Genomic DNA, 18,691 nt, shown 5'->3' with positions numbered 1-18,691 from the left:
CACAGAACTAACTGTAGGCTGTGAAAGTCACATTAATATACCAGCAGAAGTATCCGACAAACTAAAATAGAACCTCAAATCATTACCTCAGGGTAAGGATCTCATTCTTCACCTGAGTACATTAAACAATCTTTAGGCTGCAACAAATATGGTATTGAATGTACTGTTTCCTCCCCGATTAGATGGGCAATACTGCTTTTTTTTTTTTTTTTTTTTTTCCCCTGTATATGAGCACAGAGCTTTAAAACTGGTAGGCTTAATTATTGACCTGATCCATCTGATGGTGTGGGTTTGTCACACCGTTGTAATTTTCCACAGGAACAGGCAGAATTACCAACAGTATGTAATGGCCACATCCACAACAACCACCAAACATTCAGGCCTTTATTGATCTTTACTGTAGGTTTAGTAGGTTATAAAAGAAAAGCTGATGCCTCAGAAGAATGAGAGCAGAATCATCCCATTATCTTTGAAGAAGACAAAACTCATATTACAGTTTCTTTTCCCTACCTTTATTCTTGTCTTTTCATATAAAAATCTTGTTCTATGAACTGAATTTTTCAGAGACAAAAAACTACTTTGAAGATGGCCAACAAAAAATTTTCTGAGCATGTACAGCTGTGTGCATACACATACTTGTACATTTAGTGACAAGCAGATTTAGTTCTTGACATGAAAGTCTCATTGGTATTGCAATGCTGAAGGGTGAAACTACAGAACTGAGCTCGTGCAATGGGTTATATATGTGTTTCACCTGAGATAATAAAAAGACTTTGGACAGCAAAAAATAAATTAAAAGATGAAACACAGCAAGACTTAATATTTAGGGGTCTCTTGGGCATCCAGACCTTTAGATACCTTCAACAGATAACCCTTCAAGCCAGATGGTTCAAGCTTGGCCATGACCTTGAGTGCATATCCAACATTCCCATGTATTACAGTAGCCCTTCTCAGCAGACCACATGCATGCAAGCCCAGGACTTGAAAACACACACCCCACGGTAAAGGGTAGCAAAACAAGTCTGCAGCACTGCCCAAACACCAGGTGATTTTCAGGACAGCTTTCACATCCCATGAATAAATCTCAAGCTTGGGAACAGGCTCTCAGGCAAGGTACAGACTTCTAAACAACACAACCTGTGGCTCAGTCTGTGGGATGCAAGCATTCAGTGGAAGCTCACTTCTACAAGGAAACTACAAGGAACAGGACTCTGGAAAAGGTTTCTGAGCATGGGCAAGATGACTTCAAAAGCAAGGCAGTTGGGTAATGTTGTTATGGTAACAACATTCATCTTGAACATACCCTTATCAGGAAGAATGTCCTCATTAGCGGTAAACCTTATACCTTTCCCATCATGCACTGAGACATGAATTCAAAAGGCAAGAAAGCAAGCAGGATAAAGAGAGAGAGTATGAATTACAACACAATTAGCAATGTCACTTAAACACAAGGCAAATATACTAGCTCTTAACAGACAAAATATTCTCCTAGATCTTCCGCTCCAGGATTTGGAGAGAAAGGCTGTCTGAAAGTAAGGCATAGTCTGGGTTAAAAGAGAACAGAATTTGTGCTAGAAAAACTAGAGCTCTGATCCAAATATGCAGAGCCAACATTGAGCAGCACAGTACCATAGAAGCCTAGTCAGTAATAAAAGGAAAGCAATAGCTACCTCACAAACTGGAAGGTGCAACCACTGAGCAGAGAAGTAAGAGAATCAAACAGCATTTAAATCATACTGCATGGAGCCATGTCATCCCATGAGCTTGTGACACTTATGCAAAGGGAACCCTCAGTCACACAGCTCCAGTAAGCAGGTATCAGCTGTAAATAGTGGTGCAGTCCCTTCTGTCCCTCCAACCCGTGTGCAGCTCTCCAGACCCAGCTGTGGTTAATGACAAGGGTAAGCAAGTAAAGTCCTTCTTTAGCCCCAGACCTGGGAGGGAATCACAGAATATGCAGAGTTGGAAGTGACCCACAAGAGTCATTGAGTCCAGCTCCTCACCCTGCACAGGATCATCCTAAGAGTCACAACTTCTACCTGAGAGCATTGTCCAAACATTTACTGAACTCAGGCTTGGTGCTGTGACCACTTACCTGAGGAGACTGTTGCAGTGCCCAACCACCCTCTGGGTGAAGAACCTTTTCCTGATAAAACCTCTGATAAAACCTAAACCTCTCCTGACACAACTTCAGGCTGTTGCCTCAAGTCCTGTCACTGGTCAGCACAGAGAAGAGATCAGAGTCATGCCTTTCTCAGAGATATCCCAGCACTGATTCTGTAGATATTAGGTGGCATAGCTCAAATCTTTATTCCCCACACAGGGTCCAAAGTTCTCAAGCCTATTAACGTATAAGATAATGATTTGGACCAGTGGCCTAGGATGCCCAGCACTTGTTCCCTACAGTTCCTTAGAGTAAGTCACAAAGAAATGTCATCAGTCAGCTTTGAGATTTAATTGACGATCTTGTAACATGTGCATATGATGCCCTGAAGCCAGAGCTTCATTCTTTCTAAGCTTCTTAAAAAATACATAAATACCCATGCACCCATTTCTGTGCCAACCCTGTATATTCCTGCTTCTGAGCAGTAATGATAATCTCCCCATTATCTTTGTGTTGCTGCCAAATACTTGCCCCCGGTGAGGTTTAACAGTCAAATAATGCATTGCATGAAGCTACTTTCTCATATCAATTTCGAATTTGTCACTTTTGTGACTTCAATGGAGCACTTTTCTTTCTCTAATTTCAAGTACTCCTAACTGTAGTATGGACTACTGCACTTTTTTACCTTAGCTCAGCATGAAAATTTAACAGTATCCACATTAAAAAATTGCTTCAATTAATTCATAGTTTGAATATATAATGGGAAATATGTGCACAGGAAAGCACAGATTGCAAGCCCTCAAGTGTGCACTCAAGTTCACCATCAAAATGTGGATTGTGTAAGTGATGGCAACAGCCAGGTTCCTGGAGTGGATGTAGTAGTCTTTGACCTGTCTGGCCACTGGATGTCATCGTTGCTCTGCTGGGACACAGCTACAGGACCATTCTCCCAAAGGTAAGGATATTTTATTTAATTTCAGTGTTTTAATGCAGTATGTTTCAACATGATGAAGACTACACTGTGCTGCTATAAGCAGAGATCATAGAATCACAGAGCCATTGTGCCTGGAAGAGACCTGCAAAGTCATCTAGTTGAGCTGTTAATCCAGCACCACCAAAATCAACCCTAAACTATGTCCCCAAATGCCATACTCAGACATGTCTTGAACACTTCTAGAGATTCTAGAGATTGTAGACCTCTTCACCACCTCCCTGGGCAACTTATTCAAATGTCTAGCCACCTTTTCAATGAAAAAATAAATTCTAGTATCTAACCCGAACCTCCCCTGGAACAACTTCAGGCCATTTCCTCTCATCCTTTCTCTTGAGACATGGCAATAAATACCAACTTAACCCTCACAGCCTCCTTTCAGGTAGTTTCAGGTCCCCTCTGAGTATCCTCTTCTGATGATAAAACCCACCAAAAAAAATCAAACTTTCCTCTTTAGAAACAAGCCCTGATTTGCTCACAAAATCTCTGAACTCTATACTGCTAGGGGAATGCCAGTATCAAGCAGCCTCATTTGCATAGAAGGGAAAGTATGTGAGCTAGGGAGTGCTTCCCCCTTGATCCTGGGCTCAGTGTGATGACATGCTGGCATAGTCTGGGGGTTGTCAGCTCTCTCAGGCTTGGAAGGATTGAAAGAAAAAGGACCCCATGCAAAAAGACGTGCCATGGAGTTGTATGACTTTGCTGCTGGGATGAAGTAGCTTAATGCAAGGCTTTTAATCAAACAGCCTGAAAACACAAAATTACCAGTTTTTGTTTAGACCCGACCCTTAGTAGCATCTGTCTCCTCTAACTGAGAATAGTGACATTCACAGTCAGCCAGTGAAGGTTCTTGACTACAGACCAAATTATTCTGTACAATCACATGGAGATGTTCACATGAAAGCAATGAAATTAACTGTTTACCCGTCCAAATTCAATGAAACAGCACCACTAAGCCATAAGGCTTCTCAGAGAGTCACCAAACAGTTTGGTGACCCATCCCAGCAGCTTATTAATATGTTGTGATGATCTGTAATCATCTAGCTCCCACATACCCTGTACTGGCTACAGACAAAACAGTGCATTTGTTGCTCTCCTGTGAGACTTCTCCCTTTACAGGCAGCCTGTAGCTCCGTGACTCATCACACTGCTGTCAGCCTTAGTCAGGGCCACACAGGCTGTGCCAGCAGCTGGCCTGTGACACAGGCCTGTGACAAACTGACTGGTTTCTGCAGGGATGTCTTGCTGAAATGCTGCCTCACACCACCGTGCAAGCCTCAGTACAGTAACTTCAAATTTCGCTTAAGCCACCCACCCACATTAATTCATGAAACGTGACTGTTAAGTGAGGATTGCAGAGAAAAAAAAGACCACAAACACCCCAGGCCTTATGTTTCACATATTTCTGCTCTCTCCAAATGTAGTCATGGAGTGGCAAATAACCCCCTTTCCCTCTTTCCCAGTTTCAAAAGCTCCAAACTGTCACACTTTCAGAAATGTTACTGCCAACAGCATCTACAAACTGGCAGTACAAGGGAGAGAAATTATGAACAGAACCAAGAGCTCCATTGAACTCTGCCAACACAAAAGAGTCTTACCCTGAGCAGTCTGAGACTGGACAAATGTTTTGATGAGAGTGTCCGTGGTCTGAGTGTAGAGGGAGAGAGCATATCGAAGTGACTGTAGGTCTGGACTCTTCTCCAAGAAGGTTTTTTTCAGACCATTCCCACCAGCATGGAAATATTGCTAAGAGAAACAGGAAAGGTACTGAGCAGAATTGAAACCAGCAACCAACATGTACGTGCAGCTGTGTGTATGGATAGGAAACAGCTGGAAAAAATCACAGAACAGCTTCTGTACTGGAAACCCAGCTCTTAGACCAGCTGGTACCAACTGCTTATGGCATTCCTCTTCCAAAGCACTTAAATATGAATATGCTGACTCCCAGCAGCCAGTCCCCTGAACCTCTTCAGGTGTACACAAACATGGCAGTATTCACTCAGAGCCTTTATCACTGTGACAGCAGGGACAGAAATGGAATCACTTACTTTGATTGTATCCAGTGCCAGATCCAGAACAGCACATTGCTTTGGAGTGAGGCTCCTGGTTTCTTCTCTCACCATATGATCCTGCAAACAACCATTGTATTTGACATGAGTGTGCTATCACAGGCTAAAGGAAAAGGAGTGCCCAGTATCACCACTTTCTCCAGATTCATGCTGTATCTATGTGGTGGCAGCATTAATTCAGCTGTTCAAGGAATGTTTAATGGAGTCTCTCAGAGTTGTTTATTACAGCTTAACTTGGAAATAAAGGAATTTTCTCTCTTTCTTGCAGGCACAGAAGACGTAAATAAGGAAAGAACTGGACAAAGGTAAGTGACAATTTAAAATCACAGTTTGTGTCTCAAGAAAACCTAAACAGGAGCCTGCCTGCCACCATCATTCTAGAAAAGTCACAACAAAACTCCCCAGATACCACCTAAATCAAGGAATTCTGAGAACTAGGCATTAGTCAAAGTTGTTATATGTCTGTCATTTGTGGATTTTTTTAACTTTTCCAACTACAGAGGTCACTAATTCATTCTGTCATTTTTGGAAAAGAAGAAAAAATTAAAGAAAATAGGTTTGCTAAAAGAAGACATTATTTCCATTAAGACCCACCAACTCTGACAGCAAAAAGCCAGTAACCACTTGGGAAAGAATTCCCTTTTCTGCAGTGGAAGCACATTCGTGTTAGACTCCTGGCTGACTACAAGGATGTGCCATCCTCTGGCATTTCACTAAGCTGTTTCTCTCAGATGCTTAGTCTAGGTCTCAGGGGAAAACAGCATATTTTAGGAAGTCAAAGCTTTGCACAAACCCATATTCTAACTGATCAGCTGGAGGGTCAGGCCAGTTGACTTCAAGTTGGGTTCTAAAATATTCATTAAAAAGATGCATGTAAATCAGGCAAAGACTCTTTTTCCCTACTTTAAATATGTCACAGGCCTCCTAGACACTTTCCAGGAGACGTATCTGCTCAACTGCTTCTGTGTAAAGCACGTATAGTGTGTGGCATCATGTGTGTGTTTCACAGGACAGACCTGCTGGCTATCTTGCAGCTTGCTGATTCTTCAAACTGCCTGGTGCTGTTTTCATTATCCACTGCAATCCATCTCTGCCTGATGGAGACAGGGCTCTCTGCAGTCTAGGGGCAGCCACAAGGCATTTGCCACACTTCTCACAGACATCTGGCTATCAACTTTACACAGTGAAGCCTTGGACTGCAGAGAAGATGCCTCTCAAGTTGTCAGTTTCTCAGACAAGATCACACCTTGCTTTCTTGACTAGCAGAGATGTGCCTCAATGTGCATCTTCCCCCCCACAGGATGTCCCTGGTCTGGGGACTGTGTGCAGGGGCATGGTACTCAGTGAGCTGCAGTGTGCCTTCTGCTGTGATACGCTGTCCTGAGGGGAGCAATAGCTCTCCCCCTTCTTCTGTGTGAGCCTGGGGTAATTCAATTGAAGATGATGTGGCTTCACACTTCAGTACACAGATATGTCAGTACACAGAGGGTAAAGTGTTCTTTTCTCTGTCTGACAGTCAAATTAAGTGCAAAAATCAGCCAGAGCCCAAGGCCACATTCATGGGAGAGGCCAGTTTAGTCAGGGTAGCTGTGTTCCCAAGTCAGAGCTACTTTCACATCTGCTAAAATGACTTTCTAGGCCTTCCTGCCAGATTGCCCCAACTGCTACAGAAACCAGGTGGTCAGCATTTTTCTCTCAAACACCTACAGAGCTCATTCAGCCCCACTGAGCACCCAGTCCACCCATGTCCATGCTGTCAATGCACAGCAACACATCACTGCTTTCTCTGAGTTTCCCAGTGTCATTTTCTTCAACACATTATGTAAAAATAACCCAGAGACTGGACTGGTAATATTTGCACCTACTCAGAGAAGAGCCCACGACTGTCATTCCTGTGCATACCTGCCCTCTGCAAATCCCACACTGCTCCTATAAAGAACTGTGCACTGTGCTACCTTCCACCTCCCAGGAGCAAGAAACAAGTATTTACATCAAATAATTATGCAAGTTCAAGCAGAAGAAGTAAAAAAAAAACCAACCCCAAACAACCCAACAAACTTTTCCTGATCTCTCAGACTCATCCTTGTATTCTCCACAGGTATTTTCAGAAGAAACTCTGCAGTCAGAGCCTGGCTGTTTATCCTGAGGGCAGCACAAGGGAGAAGAGGCAGCTGCTCCCTGCTCCAGTTGCTGGCTATTAAGCAAACTGAGCAGAAAGAGTTTGATAATAAGTGGGAGGCAGATATGTGGCACCAAGAAGCCAGGTTTATGGTTGGCTTTCTGAGCATTTTAAAATACACTGTGAAATTGATTTGTCATCAGGACGAGAGCCTGTGCTTGTCAGGTCTGTCAGTCTCAGTTTTCAGCTGAGTTATCTGATTCACTAGGGCTCTGTTCTCCCTGTTCTATTTAAGACCAATAAAGCTTAAAATCCATCCCATAGTTTTCCCAGGCTTTTAGTGGAACTGAAAAATGCAGAGGAGGGGGGGTCTGAAGAACCATGCCTTCCCTGTTAGCTTGTATGTGCCTGCAAAAACAAAAGGAAAAAAAATACAACATCTACAATTCTTACATGGACTCTTAAAATACTCCCATTCTACTGAAAGTTTTTGGACACAGTATCATTTCCCTTATGGCCTCCAAAATTCAGGTGCTTTCACACTTGAGCACGACTCTCTTGCCACATATAAAACCCTGTGTACCTGTACTCCTGCAGTTCTATATGCAAATAAAAGTTTGAACACATACCAGGGCTTGCTTGATTTACATGATTACATGCATTTCTAAAAATGCAGTCCAGAGTCACCCAAAGTTAAGCTTTACAGTAACTGAACTGAAGACGGGCTGCTGCTGAGGGATGGCCTTCACTGTCCAGTGCAAATGGAAACCAGCAAAGCTTCCAAACCACTCCTGGCAAAAGGCGCCCTGTATATGCTTAGAAATTCCAGTAATGAGAAAATATGGAACAAGCAAAAAATAACAGTGAATTTCAGTTGCCATGTCCAAGGACACACACAAACCACAGGAACTCACAGACTGTCCTTGTGACCTAGGGGAAGAAACAGCAAATTCAGAGCTCTGCCCTCAGACGCCAGGATGAAATGGCAGAGATGGTTTATTTTCTGCAACATGATGAGTCCTTGCTGATGCTTTTGCAAAAGAAAGGGAAAACTCAGGAAACAGGAGTCACATTTGGATGCTGTGGCTCAGCTGCCACTCTCCCAGGCTGACTACAAAGCTCCTTCTCCCCATTTTTCCCATGGAAGCAACACAAAACATTGCAAGCACAGGAAGCAGGGAAAGAAACACAATCCTCATGAGCCACCATGTCACCAGGGATGACAGCCTGCCCGTGGGAGTGCATGAGGCCATCACTCAGCACAAGTGACAGCTATTCCCCTGGGGAGCCACACTTGGAGGTTTATACTAGGTGACTATTAACTGCTATGTACCAGCCTCAAAATGTAGCTGGAGAACAGGTGCACATCTAAGGACACACCTGCATGCCCTGATCACTTGCTAGAACTGCTGATAAACACTGCCTTAAATGAGCTGGCCACATAAATATGTATGGAAAATGTATCTGAGGCAAGGGACATAGGTTTATGAAGACAGTTGCATTAGTGTGTGAGACAAAACCAGAAAACTGGAAGGGACAAATTCCTTTTGAAACTGCAATAATCACTTAGGAGAAAGTCCTTGGCACTGAGAAAATCTCCCTGATCATGCTCTGACACAGAATTCAGGTCCAGCTCCATCTCTCTCACAGCAGACTGTGCACTGTGACACTTCAGATTTAGACCTCCTTCTCTTGCACAACACCAGTGCAGCACAAGTGCAACCACAGCACACAGTGCAAGCTGAGTGCTTTAAGGCGTCACTATTTTCATACCGTTCTTGTCGTGATCACTGAATTAGTGCTTGATTCGCTTATGATGAGGTGGTGTGCACTTCATAATGCTCATGTCATGCACTGTCACGTCATGCACTGTCAAAACACATCAACAGAGCCTTCTTGCTAAATGCCAGCTTGCCTGTGACAGGAGCCCACGCAGAAGGAATTTACAGACACAGGCTCTCTTCCATAAGCAACAGCTATTTTTGTAACAGTCCATGTAATTCATCCACAGCTAACAGAAGTGTCTTTCCAACCATTAGGAACTCCCTTTTATAAATGGGGATACGGAGGAGCTGGCCAGATATTGAGAAATCTATTTTGTTTCATTGTAAATCAATGTACCAGACTTACCACCACGTATACAGAAGAGAAAAACTACTTTGATGATTAAACACACAGTAAGATTTAATGTTAAGCACTATGCTAATGTTAGTAGAATGCATTTTTAAGCACATTTAAGGCATTTAAAGGCATTTCTCTACAGCTGCATTCAGCAACAAACCACTGGAAGCACAAGACATGCTATGCACTACCACACTTCCATGCTTACACACAGGGACATTAACACAAGCCATGCAGGACAATACCTTCAACTTTGACAAGTGTCCCAGTTCCTTAGCAGCACTGAAAATCAACTGTGTGCCCTATGGTTGCAGAAGTTAGAAAAGAAAGGAGGGGGGGGAAAAAAAGATTATAAACAAGCTTCACATATTTGCCCTTTAAGCAAGTCAAGTTAGTTCACAGCAACTTTACATATCCACCCCAAGGCCAGGTGGAACAACTTGACTCCTTGCCAATTTATTACCTAGTACAAACCTGGCATTTCTGTGGATACCACAGCAAGAGCTATTTCAGAGCACAATGTCTTGTGCTAACCAGCTCACCCTTGCTTACAGCAGCCACTCACTTATACAGGATGAATCTTAAAATGGATTGCACAGGGTTGGGGTGAAGGCCATCTCCAAACACTCCTTTAGATTTCACATCTAAATCCACATGAAGACTGCAAAGACTGGCCGCAGCAAAAGAGCACACAACTCGAAGATGATGAGAATCCATCTATAGAGGTATGGCCCAGTCATCATGGCTTGGCTAAGCACAGATCAGATCATAAACAAAACTAGACCTCAGCTGTTTAGGGGTGAGAGATTGCCAAAGTTTAGTGAACACTACAGAATCACCTTCAAATGTCCTAGAGCTTGGCCAATGGCTCTCATTCCCTTACTGTGACCTGTTGAAGCTGTATAACCAATGAAGAAACATAAAGGGAAGATGAACCCCAGTGACAGGAAATCTTGCTTCAAGGCACTTCAGTACTCTCACTGTAAAAAATGTTTTCCTTTTATCTAACCTAAACCTACCCTCTTCTGATTTAAAAAAAACTACGTACCTACATACCAACTGGTTATTTAGGCATTTGGAAAATAAATGTTAGCACATAAAATATGTTTCAACTAGGTCAGATTGCTCAGAGCCCCATCTAACTTGGCTTTGAATGTTCCTAGGGATGGAGCATCCTGTATGAGAACTACTGGTTGCAAGAACTAAAGGTGTCCAGTAAATCCCATTCTCCTTCCCTCTCCATTACTATCCTTTCTTATCTTAACAGTCTTTAACCCTCTCACTTAACCACAACAACCTTGACCATGCCCACCCCAAAATACCTCAAACTCTAATGATGCAAGATGTAAACCCAGAATTATTATACTGCCCCTGCCAGTGTCCCTCAGGTTTCATTTGCTGCCTTCCCTGGTATTTGTTCACTGCCCTTTAGGTCAGTACTCTATGGAATAAGAACTATAGCACACAGGGATTTGCAGAGAAGACCCTGGGAACTAGCTACTACTGCAAAGATCACTGGTGATTTTCTTTTTCTTTTTTTTTTTTTTTTTTTTAAAGGATTACAATGAACATCAGCTCCTCTAAAAGTTCCCCTCAGCAAAAAGTCTCTATATCTGTTGCCTAGGGTAGCAGAAGAAAAACAGGCAGCTAAGAGATATAACACTGGAAAATTTGAGACTTGCTCTAGGGCAACTTGACACCCTCTGCCCATTAAAACAGCAGCCCAGACTGAATTTTTAAGATGAAGAGGGCTTTTCTTTCGTTTTTCCAGCTTTGGAAATTTCTTCAAGCTGAAAGACTCTACAACTGAAACCACAGATCACCTCTTGATTTGCTCTACTTGTAACCACCAGCTAACCGTCACTGTTTCTCAGCCTTTTATGTTTGTTGAATACAAACTGACACAGAATGAACATTATTGATTTTGTAGCTAAACAGAAACCCTTGATAAATGATTAAATTCACAACTTTTGGCAGAGGTGGAAGGGAAAGTGCAGGAAAGCACAATGAATCTACAAAGGAAAGTTCCTGAAATGAGACTGAGAGCTTGTTTTCTGTCAGTGTCCAATGGGTAGTGTTGAAGAGTACAGCTCTCCAATCTGAAAGAGCACACATTTCCATGTATTTCCACGAAAGCAGGGCTGAACATGACTGCACACCAGCAGCAACAGAGAGATTTCACATGTGAAATAACTGACCAGAATACAGGGTTTCACCAGCTTCTGCTGGTGAAAAAACAGATGTGCCTGCTGTTCTGTACAATTTGCCATGAAATTCTTTTGACTTACAGGTCTTAAAATTTAAAGATTTTGAATCCATTGACCAAGCAGGAAACAAAAACCAAAACATTTTTATATCTGGAATTTTGAAAAAGGGAATAGTCTCAAAACACAGTAACATCAACCTTTCTTAATTCAGTATTTTCAGCATTCACTGGACACTTTTTTTAATATACATTTGAACAGCAACATTGACCAGCCCAGGCACATAGTCTTGCTGCCTCATGCTTCTAAGGAGGGCAGGTCAGTAACGCTGAGCAAAAGCCAGTGAGTGGATATGCTTCATGGAACAAAGCTGTTCAGATAACTCCCAGTTCTTGCACGCTAAGAAAATCCTCGTCAATCAGTGACAATCTCTGCCAACTCGTCTGCAAGGAGAAATTACTTTGCTGTTACACTGAGTTTGTCATCAATGCTGGTAGCATCTAATGAAAATTTGGACAGCTCCTTCCTCTGCCAAATGGCATTCTTGTAAACAAGATGCCATACTCCTCAGGAAAGTTATTTATGCATGGAAAACGTACCAGAAAGCTCTACAGACTGCACTTTTTCCAGTTGTGCCAGAGAGTGAGAACAACTGAACTTAAATTATCAGGTAGCTTTGAGAAAAGCTGCCCACAAAGGAATTGATTAAAATGTCAAGGATAGAATATGAGGACAAATTAAATCCTTATCATGAATCATGCCTAGCCCTGCAGCAAACACAGCTGGAAAGGGGGTGGACCTTTATGCTGTTTTTTCTGGCTCTTCTGTAATGTTAGTTGTACTTTCCTAAACACCTCAGAAACAAGAAACACACCTATAGACCACAACAGAGATTTTAAATTCCTTGTTAATGATCTGATGCTTTTTTGTCCCTTCAGTGAAAGCATGTAGAGAAGGATCATCAGCTGAGTGAAGTCTAATTGCTGGAAGCCAGCAGAAGTGCATTGATTTATACTCCAAGTGACTCAAACCCTTAAAACTTAACTGTCCTACTGCTCAGCTGACAAAGTTAGGGAACAAAAGCCTACTGCAAGTTTTTTTGATTCCAATCCTTTTTTGGAAACCATATTATATGTGATGCTTATTTTTCTGAGACGTAACAGTGAAAGGAAGTTTCATCTCATTTATTTCCCATATTTTTTTAATTCCTATGTTCAACAAAAATGAGATCTGACAGTTTAACAGCATTTAAGTTCGTTTTAAAAACTCTATTGTATCTGGCAATTTTTGTTAGCACACATGAAGATAAAACTATTTTTAGTTGTTGTGGTGTATTGAACTACAAAAATTGACAAAATAAGCTTAAAAGTGGGGATGAAAAGACGAAAATAATTACCTGTCAGTACAAAGAACTGGGGACATATGCAGTTCATCATAATTTTATTAAAGGCTAAGAAAGCTTTTTCTCTTCATCACAGGGGCAGCCTTGAACTCTTCTGCTCCAAGCTAGCACAAGGGAGAGGATTCATGTAAACTAACAGAAGTTAAGAAAGGTTTCAGAAAACCTTTTAAAGCCACAATCTACTCCACCACAGAGTAGCTCTGGAACAGCTCAGGCATATGAGCCTGAAAAAACAGCCTGAAAGTCAAATGCAAATTCTGTCCTCAGCTTAAAGAAAATCTAGTTCTTATCCTGGACCATGGTCTCATTTAGTCTAGTTTCTACTTGTCACTAGTCTGAAAAGCAGAAAAAAGCATAGCAGGAGCAAACACAAACAGAGCCTCATGTGAATGGCTACAGTGTACTGTGTGAAATAAATAAAGGAGAGGCTCCCGAGGAATCCCGGGTGTAAACTAAGCACTTCTTCTCTCACCTGACTTATCACCAGTGGCATGGTACAGTTTCATTCTAAGCAGTTGAGAAAGAAATGTGTAACTAATCTGTTACTATCACTGAGCACTGTGCACTGAACCCCAAAATATGGATTCCCAGAGTGTATATCCACTCAACCAAGACAGAAGGTGTTTAATTACATGCTGGATCTTAAAATTAGTGAGGTGTGAATTACTTGGTGAATTACTGGAGATCATATTGCTGCTAATTTCAAAGCCACAGGCAGAGTGTGCTCAGAGAAGTTGAAGTCACCCATCTGAAAGGCATGAAGAAGTCTCAGATAAAATGGTCAGAGTGGGAGGTTGTAAAGTTGCCTTGTCTCCATTGGATCTCTCACAGTGCTCACACTTTCTCACCTGAGCCCCATACAGCAGAAACTTCCAGAAGCTAATTTAAGTGAAATTCTTAAGTCTGGAGAGAGGTATTTAAGCACCATACACTGGCAGGGTCATGCAAGTGACAGGTGAGGCAAACAGCAGGGTGACAGGAACCTTCTACCTGAATATGCTTTCTATGACCTATACCAAAAAGACTTCCACAACTCCTGCAGTTTTGCGGAAAGATGAGAAAATATTCCATAAAAGAGATTCTTTTCTACCATGAATATCTCCTGCTTCTTAAGGGCTGCACATGAGTTTTAGGATGAAAATCCCTGTCAGTGGTCCTTCAAACACAGAGAGGGCACCACTAGGGCTTTCAGTTGCTGAGGGCTGGGAGGAAAGTGTGTTACAGTAGCCTGAGGCTATTTGTGTCTGATGGGCTTTCAGAAAACAGAAAAAAAAAAAGAAAAAGAAAAAAAAAAGGCAAGGAAAAAAAATAGCAAACCAAATTAGATAAGAGCAGCTTGGCACAGAAGTAGAAGAGCAAAGAGAAAGTACTGCTTCGGCCCATGTTGGCAGCCCCAAATTTTGCCTTGCCTTGCCCTGCTAGCCCTCACTGCTGGGAATGATGAAAATCTGGTGGTGACAGAATAAATTGCTATGCCCCAGAGAACAGTGGAAGCAGCTCTTCATCCTTGCAGCTCACCTGACCTCACCACCAGTTTCCTGCTCAAGGACTGCAGACAAGGCCATTTTAATCATTGCATTGTTCAAAACTGTCCTTCTGGAAGAGCAACTCAGTTCTACTTTAGACTAGTTCAGCTTCCTTGCTACCATACAACTAATTAGACACCAAAAAATCCAGCTATGAGCATTTTGCATTGTATCAGACAAGAGAGCAGAGACTTCAATTTGCTTCTCAATTTGAAACTGAAATGATGGCAACATGAAACTATGAAAAAATCTTTAAGTGCCTTATAGCAACATCCTGCAGGCTAGAAGAATTGGCTGGTGAGAGTTATTGCATCCTTCATGATACAAGTATTGAATCACTCCCCTACTCTGCCTTTGAAATTCAAAACTAGAAAGTATAAAGCTCAAGCAGCTCCTCCCTAGTTCTCTCTAAGCCCTTGATCTCACTGATTCCATTCCAAATGGGTCATGTTAATGCTGCTCCTACACGGTTTTAGCACCTGTCCCCAAAGACTCCTTTTTAAAAGCAATGCAATTAAGACAAAGAAATTTCATCTTCCTAAATTCATTTTCTTTCTCTTCTTTACAAATCATAAAGGCAAACAGAAATTATTACTCCAAAAGTGAGCTCAGAGAAAGCAGTCATTAACAAATTACACCTCATGCTAATTTCATGGTTGTAGGTACGACAGCGCACTTCATCCCAACAGTTTTATTTAAAATCATCATGATCGAGGCCAGAGACAAGGGCCTTCCCTCTCAGAGTAAGAAACACTTATAGCAAGAGGCAGGTTTGCATCATTTCCCTGGACAATGCAACCCAAGAAGCCCAGTTCAAATATGTGAGGGAACTGCTGGACATTGAAAAACACTCTTGTTCTACCCAATATTGGGAAAAAAGTAAGGCTGCAGAAATGAGTTACAGACTGCAAGTTCACTTTAACGGCAAGATGAAAGGAAGTTCTGGATCATCTGTAAATAATGAGGTTACAGCCCAAACTTCACACTTCCTCCAACTGAGTGTCATCCCCCAGAGCAGCTGGGTATGCATGACTGACATTTAATCAGTTTCTCTGGTTTCTCACAAATGGGGAAGAGTTAATCTTCCATTGTTAAAAGCATCACTACATTCACAACACATATCCATCCAGCATGTCCACACAGCTGAACAATTATACAAAAGACTGCCTTTGAAGAAAAACTATCTGGACTCGCTTCCAACTCCCCAGCATCACAGAGAGAGAAATCCTGCCAGCCAATGCTGATGTTAAAGCCTTCTGCACGGGGTAAAATGGGGGATGGATGATTAAAAATCAAGCTCAAATCAACCACATTTATATAGAGAGACACTCTGGCTAATAGATGACTCAGCAAAAGTAGCTACAAGTCATGACCTAAGGCCATGAAGACTAACTGTTCCATAATTCCCACACACACAGACATCTCTCCTTAGAGGATTGCCCAACACTAATCAGTGCAAACTGATACACTGGACAGAAACTCCTTTTGGATCATGGATTCTGAATTGTGTTTTTTTTTCTAGAGCATACTCTATACCTTGCAACCCTACCATAAATAGAGATGTTTTCTTTCTTTACCAAGTTACAGACGTATTTTTTCATCCTCAGGCAAGCTACATGCAGACAAATTTACCTGGATGGATGACTCACTAGGTCAGGGGTATGAGTTACACAGGCAATGGCAACACTTTCTGGTATGAGTCAGGAAGGATAAAATACTTTACCGTATGGTCTGTAAGAGGAGGCAGCACAATCAGCTTCTCCATGGTGTTCATTACCACCCTCCAGAGCTCTTTCAGCACCCGTTTCAACACTGTCTTTTCACACACAGTCGCAAACAGTGTCAGGCTGCAGGGAGAGAGCAAGAGCTAAGTTCAAAGAGTATAATATGCAATGAAAAAGGAGCTACATATGGAAGATTCAGTGCCCTATCCAAAGCAGCTTGTCATAACAATTGTTTAAGGGTAAAAATCTTTGCTTTTCGAAAACACAGCCTGTTGTCACCCTTGGAGCTCTAGCACTAAAAACATTGGCCAAACCAGATGATTGACATTTCTGATGTCAATAATTTCTGTTTACTAACCTGGGGATTGAAGGTGTTACTTGGTGATAGGCGGTTTGGAATAATATATATAATCCAAGTAAGAGCAGGTACCATTGAAAAGGATTCCTTTAAGAAGATGTATTTGGTTTACAGAGTATATAAAAAAAAAAATTATTAATATAGAATAGTTTTTAAGCTTCAAGGGATTACTATACTATAGTAATATACTATATATGATTTTTGATGAATACTTAAATTAATACTTCCCAGAGTGTTCTGCAGAAATTCCTGCACAGCTTCTGAAAGCTGCTGAAGTACCTAAATCTTTCACCTCTAAAACCACCCCGAAATATTTATCAGACAACTCCATATTTTGTTGTGACTGCATTCACCAATCACCTGCCATGTGTTTATCTGCTCTAACACAAGGAGCTTTATTTCCCTAGGTTTTTTTTATTTATTATTCTACAGGTTATAAAAAAGGGCAAAAAGTGCTAGAATCTTCTTTGAAACATTGGCTGAACTTCAGCATCCACTGTGAGAGCTACAGAACAGGAACTCTGTGGCCAGTAGCACTCAGACAGCTGATTCTTTATTGTGTAACATCTCCCAACTTCCCTTTCTCTCACAGCTGGTTAAACAGTAAATGAACAAAACCAAACAAGGACGGAACTGACATGGGTGGGTGGGATGCAGGAGGCATTAGAAAAATACACTCCTTCTGTCAAGGAGGGAAGAAAATAATTCAAGCGTGGATTATCATAATCAAAGTTACACATCCACAGCTGGATGGCAAGCCTGTAGCATACCACACTCCCAGTGGTACAAAGGAATATGGCTTTTACCAGACTCATGAAGGCATGCATGGAAAACGATCAAATGCGAAGGCTGCTAGATGTAATGACTGCTGCAGAGATGACTTAGTACATGGTGACCCAAAAGAAAGATGGGATAATCAACACTAAGAGCAACCAAACCCCCTATATTTTAAACTTGTAAAGCTTCCCATCTCTTGCAGCATTTATTATGAAAATTGCTGGCCATCTCTTACTAAATGAAGAACTGATGTGCATCAGCATTAACTTGCAGAAAGATTAAAAACTATTTCTCTTTGCAGTTCAAGACTTGGCTTGAACATTTAACTGTCATTGTCCAGCTGAAATATGCTGCATGTTATTAATGCAACAGTTAATTAAAGGAATGGATCAATCATGTGCATGTCCCATGGTTCAGATGCTTATTTGCTAGTCAGAACAGCAGCACATAGGACTAGAACACACCTATGACATGACTGTGATACTATGTACAGTATGTATCAATATGTACATAAGCACTGTTTGCAATATGCTTGCTAATTGGCTACAGTGAATCTCCACAGGAAAAAAACCTGCAGCTAGAAAATTTAGAATTTCAGTCTTTTTCACTACTTGATCAGCAGTGTGTTTTGCAGACTGCTATAAATGCCAGAGGCAGGAAGAACTGAGAGTGTGCTTTGGCACTGAATGAAGGCTGAAGAGCCCATCCATGGCTTGTGAGGCAGATATTGGAAGAAAAGCTATTAATTCTTCTTGAAAATTTGGAGACTGGAAATCTCAGTAACAATCCAAGAACATGGAGCTATTTTCCCCTCTGCCTCATTCTTGTTCCAATCCAATGAACTGTATGTGTTCATGTATCTGAACACTGCCTTACTTTCCATCCAGGAAGTCCATCAGTGGCCTCAGGACATTATCTGCATCTTGTGCAACTGTGTTTCTGGCATTAGCAGCAGAATTTGCTGTCCCTTTCACTTGACAGAGGATATCAGACATTTGCTTGACACATTCATCAATCCGAGTCTGAAAGCTGCACAGATAGGAAGGAGAAAAGTAAAAACAGTACTATCAGTGGCAGAAATACAACATAAAAAATTTCATCAGTTTCACTTTTCATTCCTGAGACTTGCTGCTCTTTTCCTGACTGTATTTGTTACTAAGGGGGATACTCTCCAGTTCCTTATGCCCACCACCCACAAACAGCTGACCACCTCTGAAAATGAGACCCCAGCATATTTGAGAGGAGTTTGTTCATTCATATTGCAGCCAGAAATGATCCTTTCCTGACTTCAAGAAA

At 41.7% G+C, this 18,691-nt stretch overlaps 1 protein-coding gene across 11 annotated transcripts in view; it reads right to left on the bottom strand.

Moving 5' to 3' along the window:
* UNC13B (unc-13 homolog B) overlaps positions 1–18,691 on the bottom strand; it is a 207,168-nt gene that overhangs the window by 5,734 nt on the left and 182,743 nt on the right. For 5 of the 11 annotated variants that reach the window (XM_015653377.3, XM_015653378.3, XM_015653370.3 and 2 more), the window contains 6 exons: positions 18,272–18,424; positions 16,260–16,383; positions 9,650–9,706; positions 5,144–5,224; positions 4,694–4,841; positions 1,304–1,360 (listed from right to left, as the gene is read on the bottom strand). In XM_015653377.3, the coding sequence (XP_015508863.1) occupies positions 1,304–1,360; positions 4,694–4,841; positions 5,144–5,224; positions 9,650–9,706; positions 16,260–16,383; positions 18,272–18,424 (620 nt within the window). The remainder of the gene's footprint in view (positions 1–1,303; positions 1,361–4,693; positions 4,842–5,143; positions 5,225–9,649; positions 9,707–16,259; positions 16,384–18,271; positions 18,425–18,691) is intronic. The other 6 variants (XM_033520414.1, XM_015653379.3, XM_015653374.3 and 3 more) reach the window with 3 other exon arrangements.

This window comes from Parus major, chromosome Z (assembly GCF_001522545.3).
Source record: "Parus major isolate Abel chromosome Z, Parus_major1.1, whole genome shotgun sequence".
NCBI classification, from domain to species: domain Eukaryota; kingdom Metazoa; phylum Chordata; class Aves; order Passeriformes; family Paridae; genus Parus; species Parus major.
Note: the sequence above shows the minus strand (reverse complement) of the source record. Positions and strands in the feature narration are given on the sequence as shown.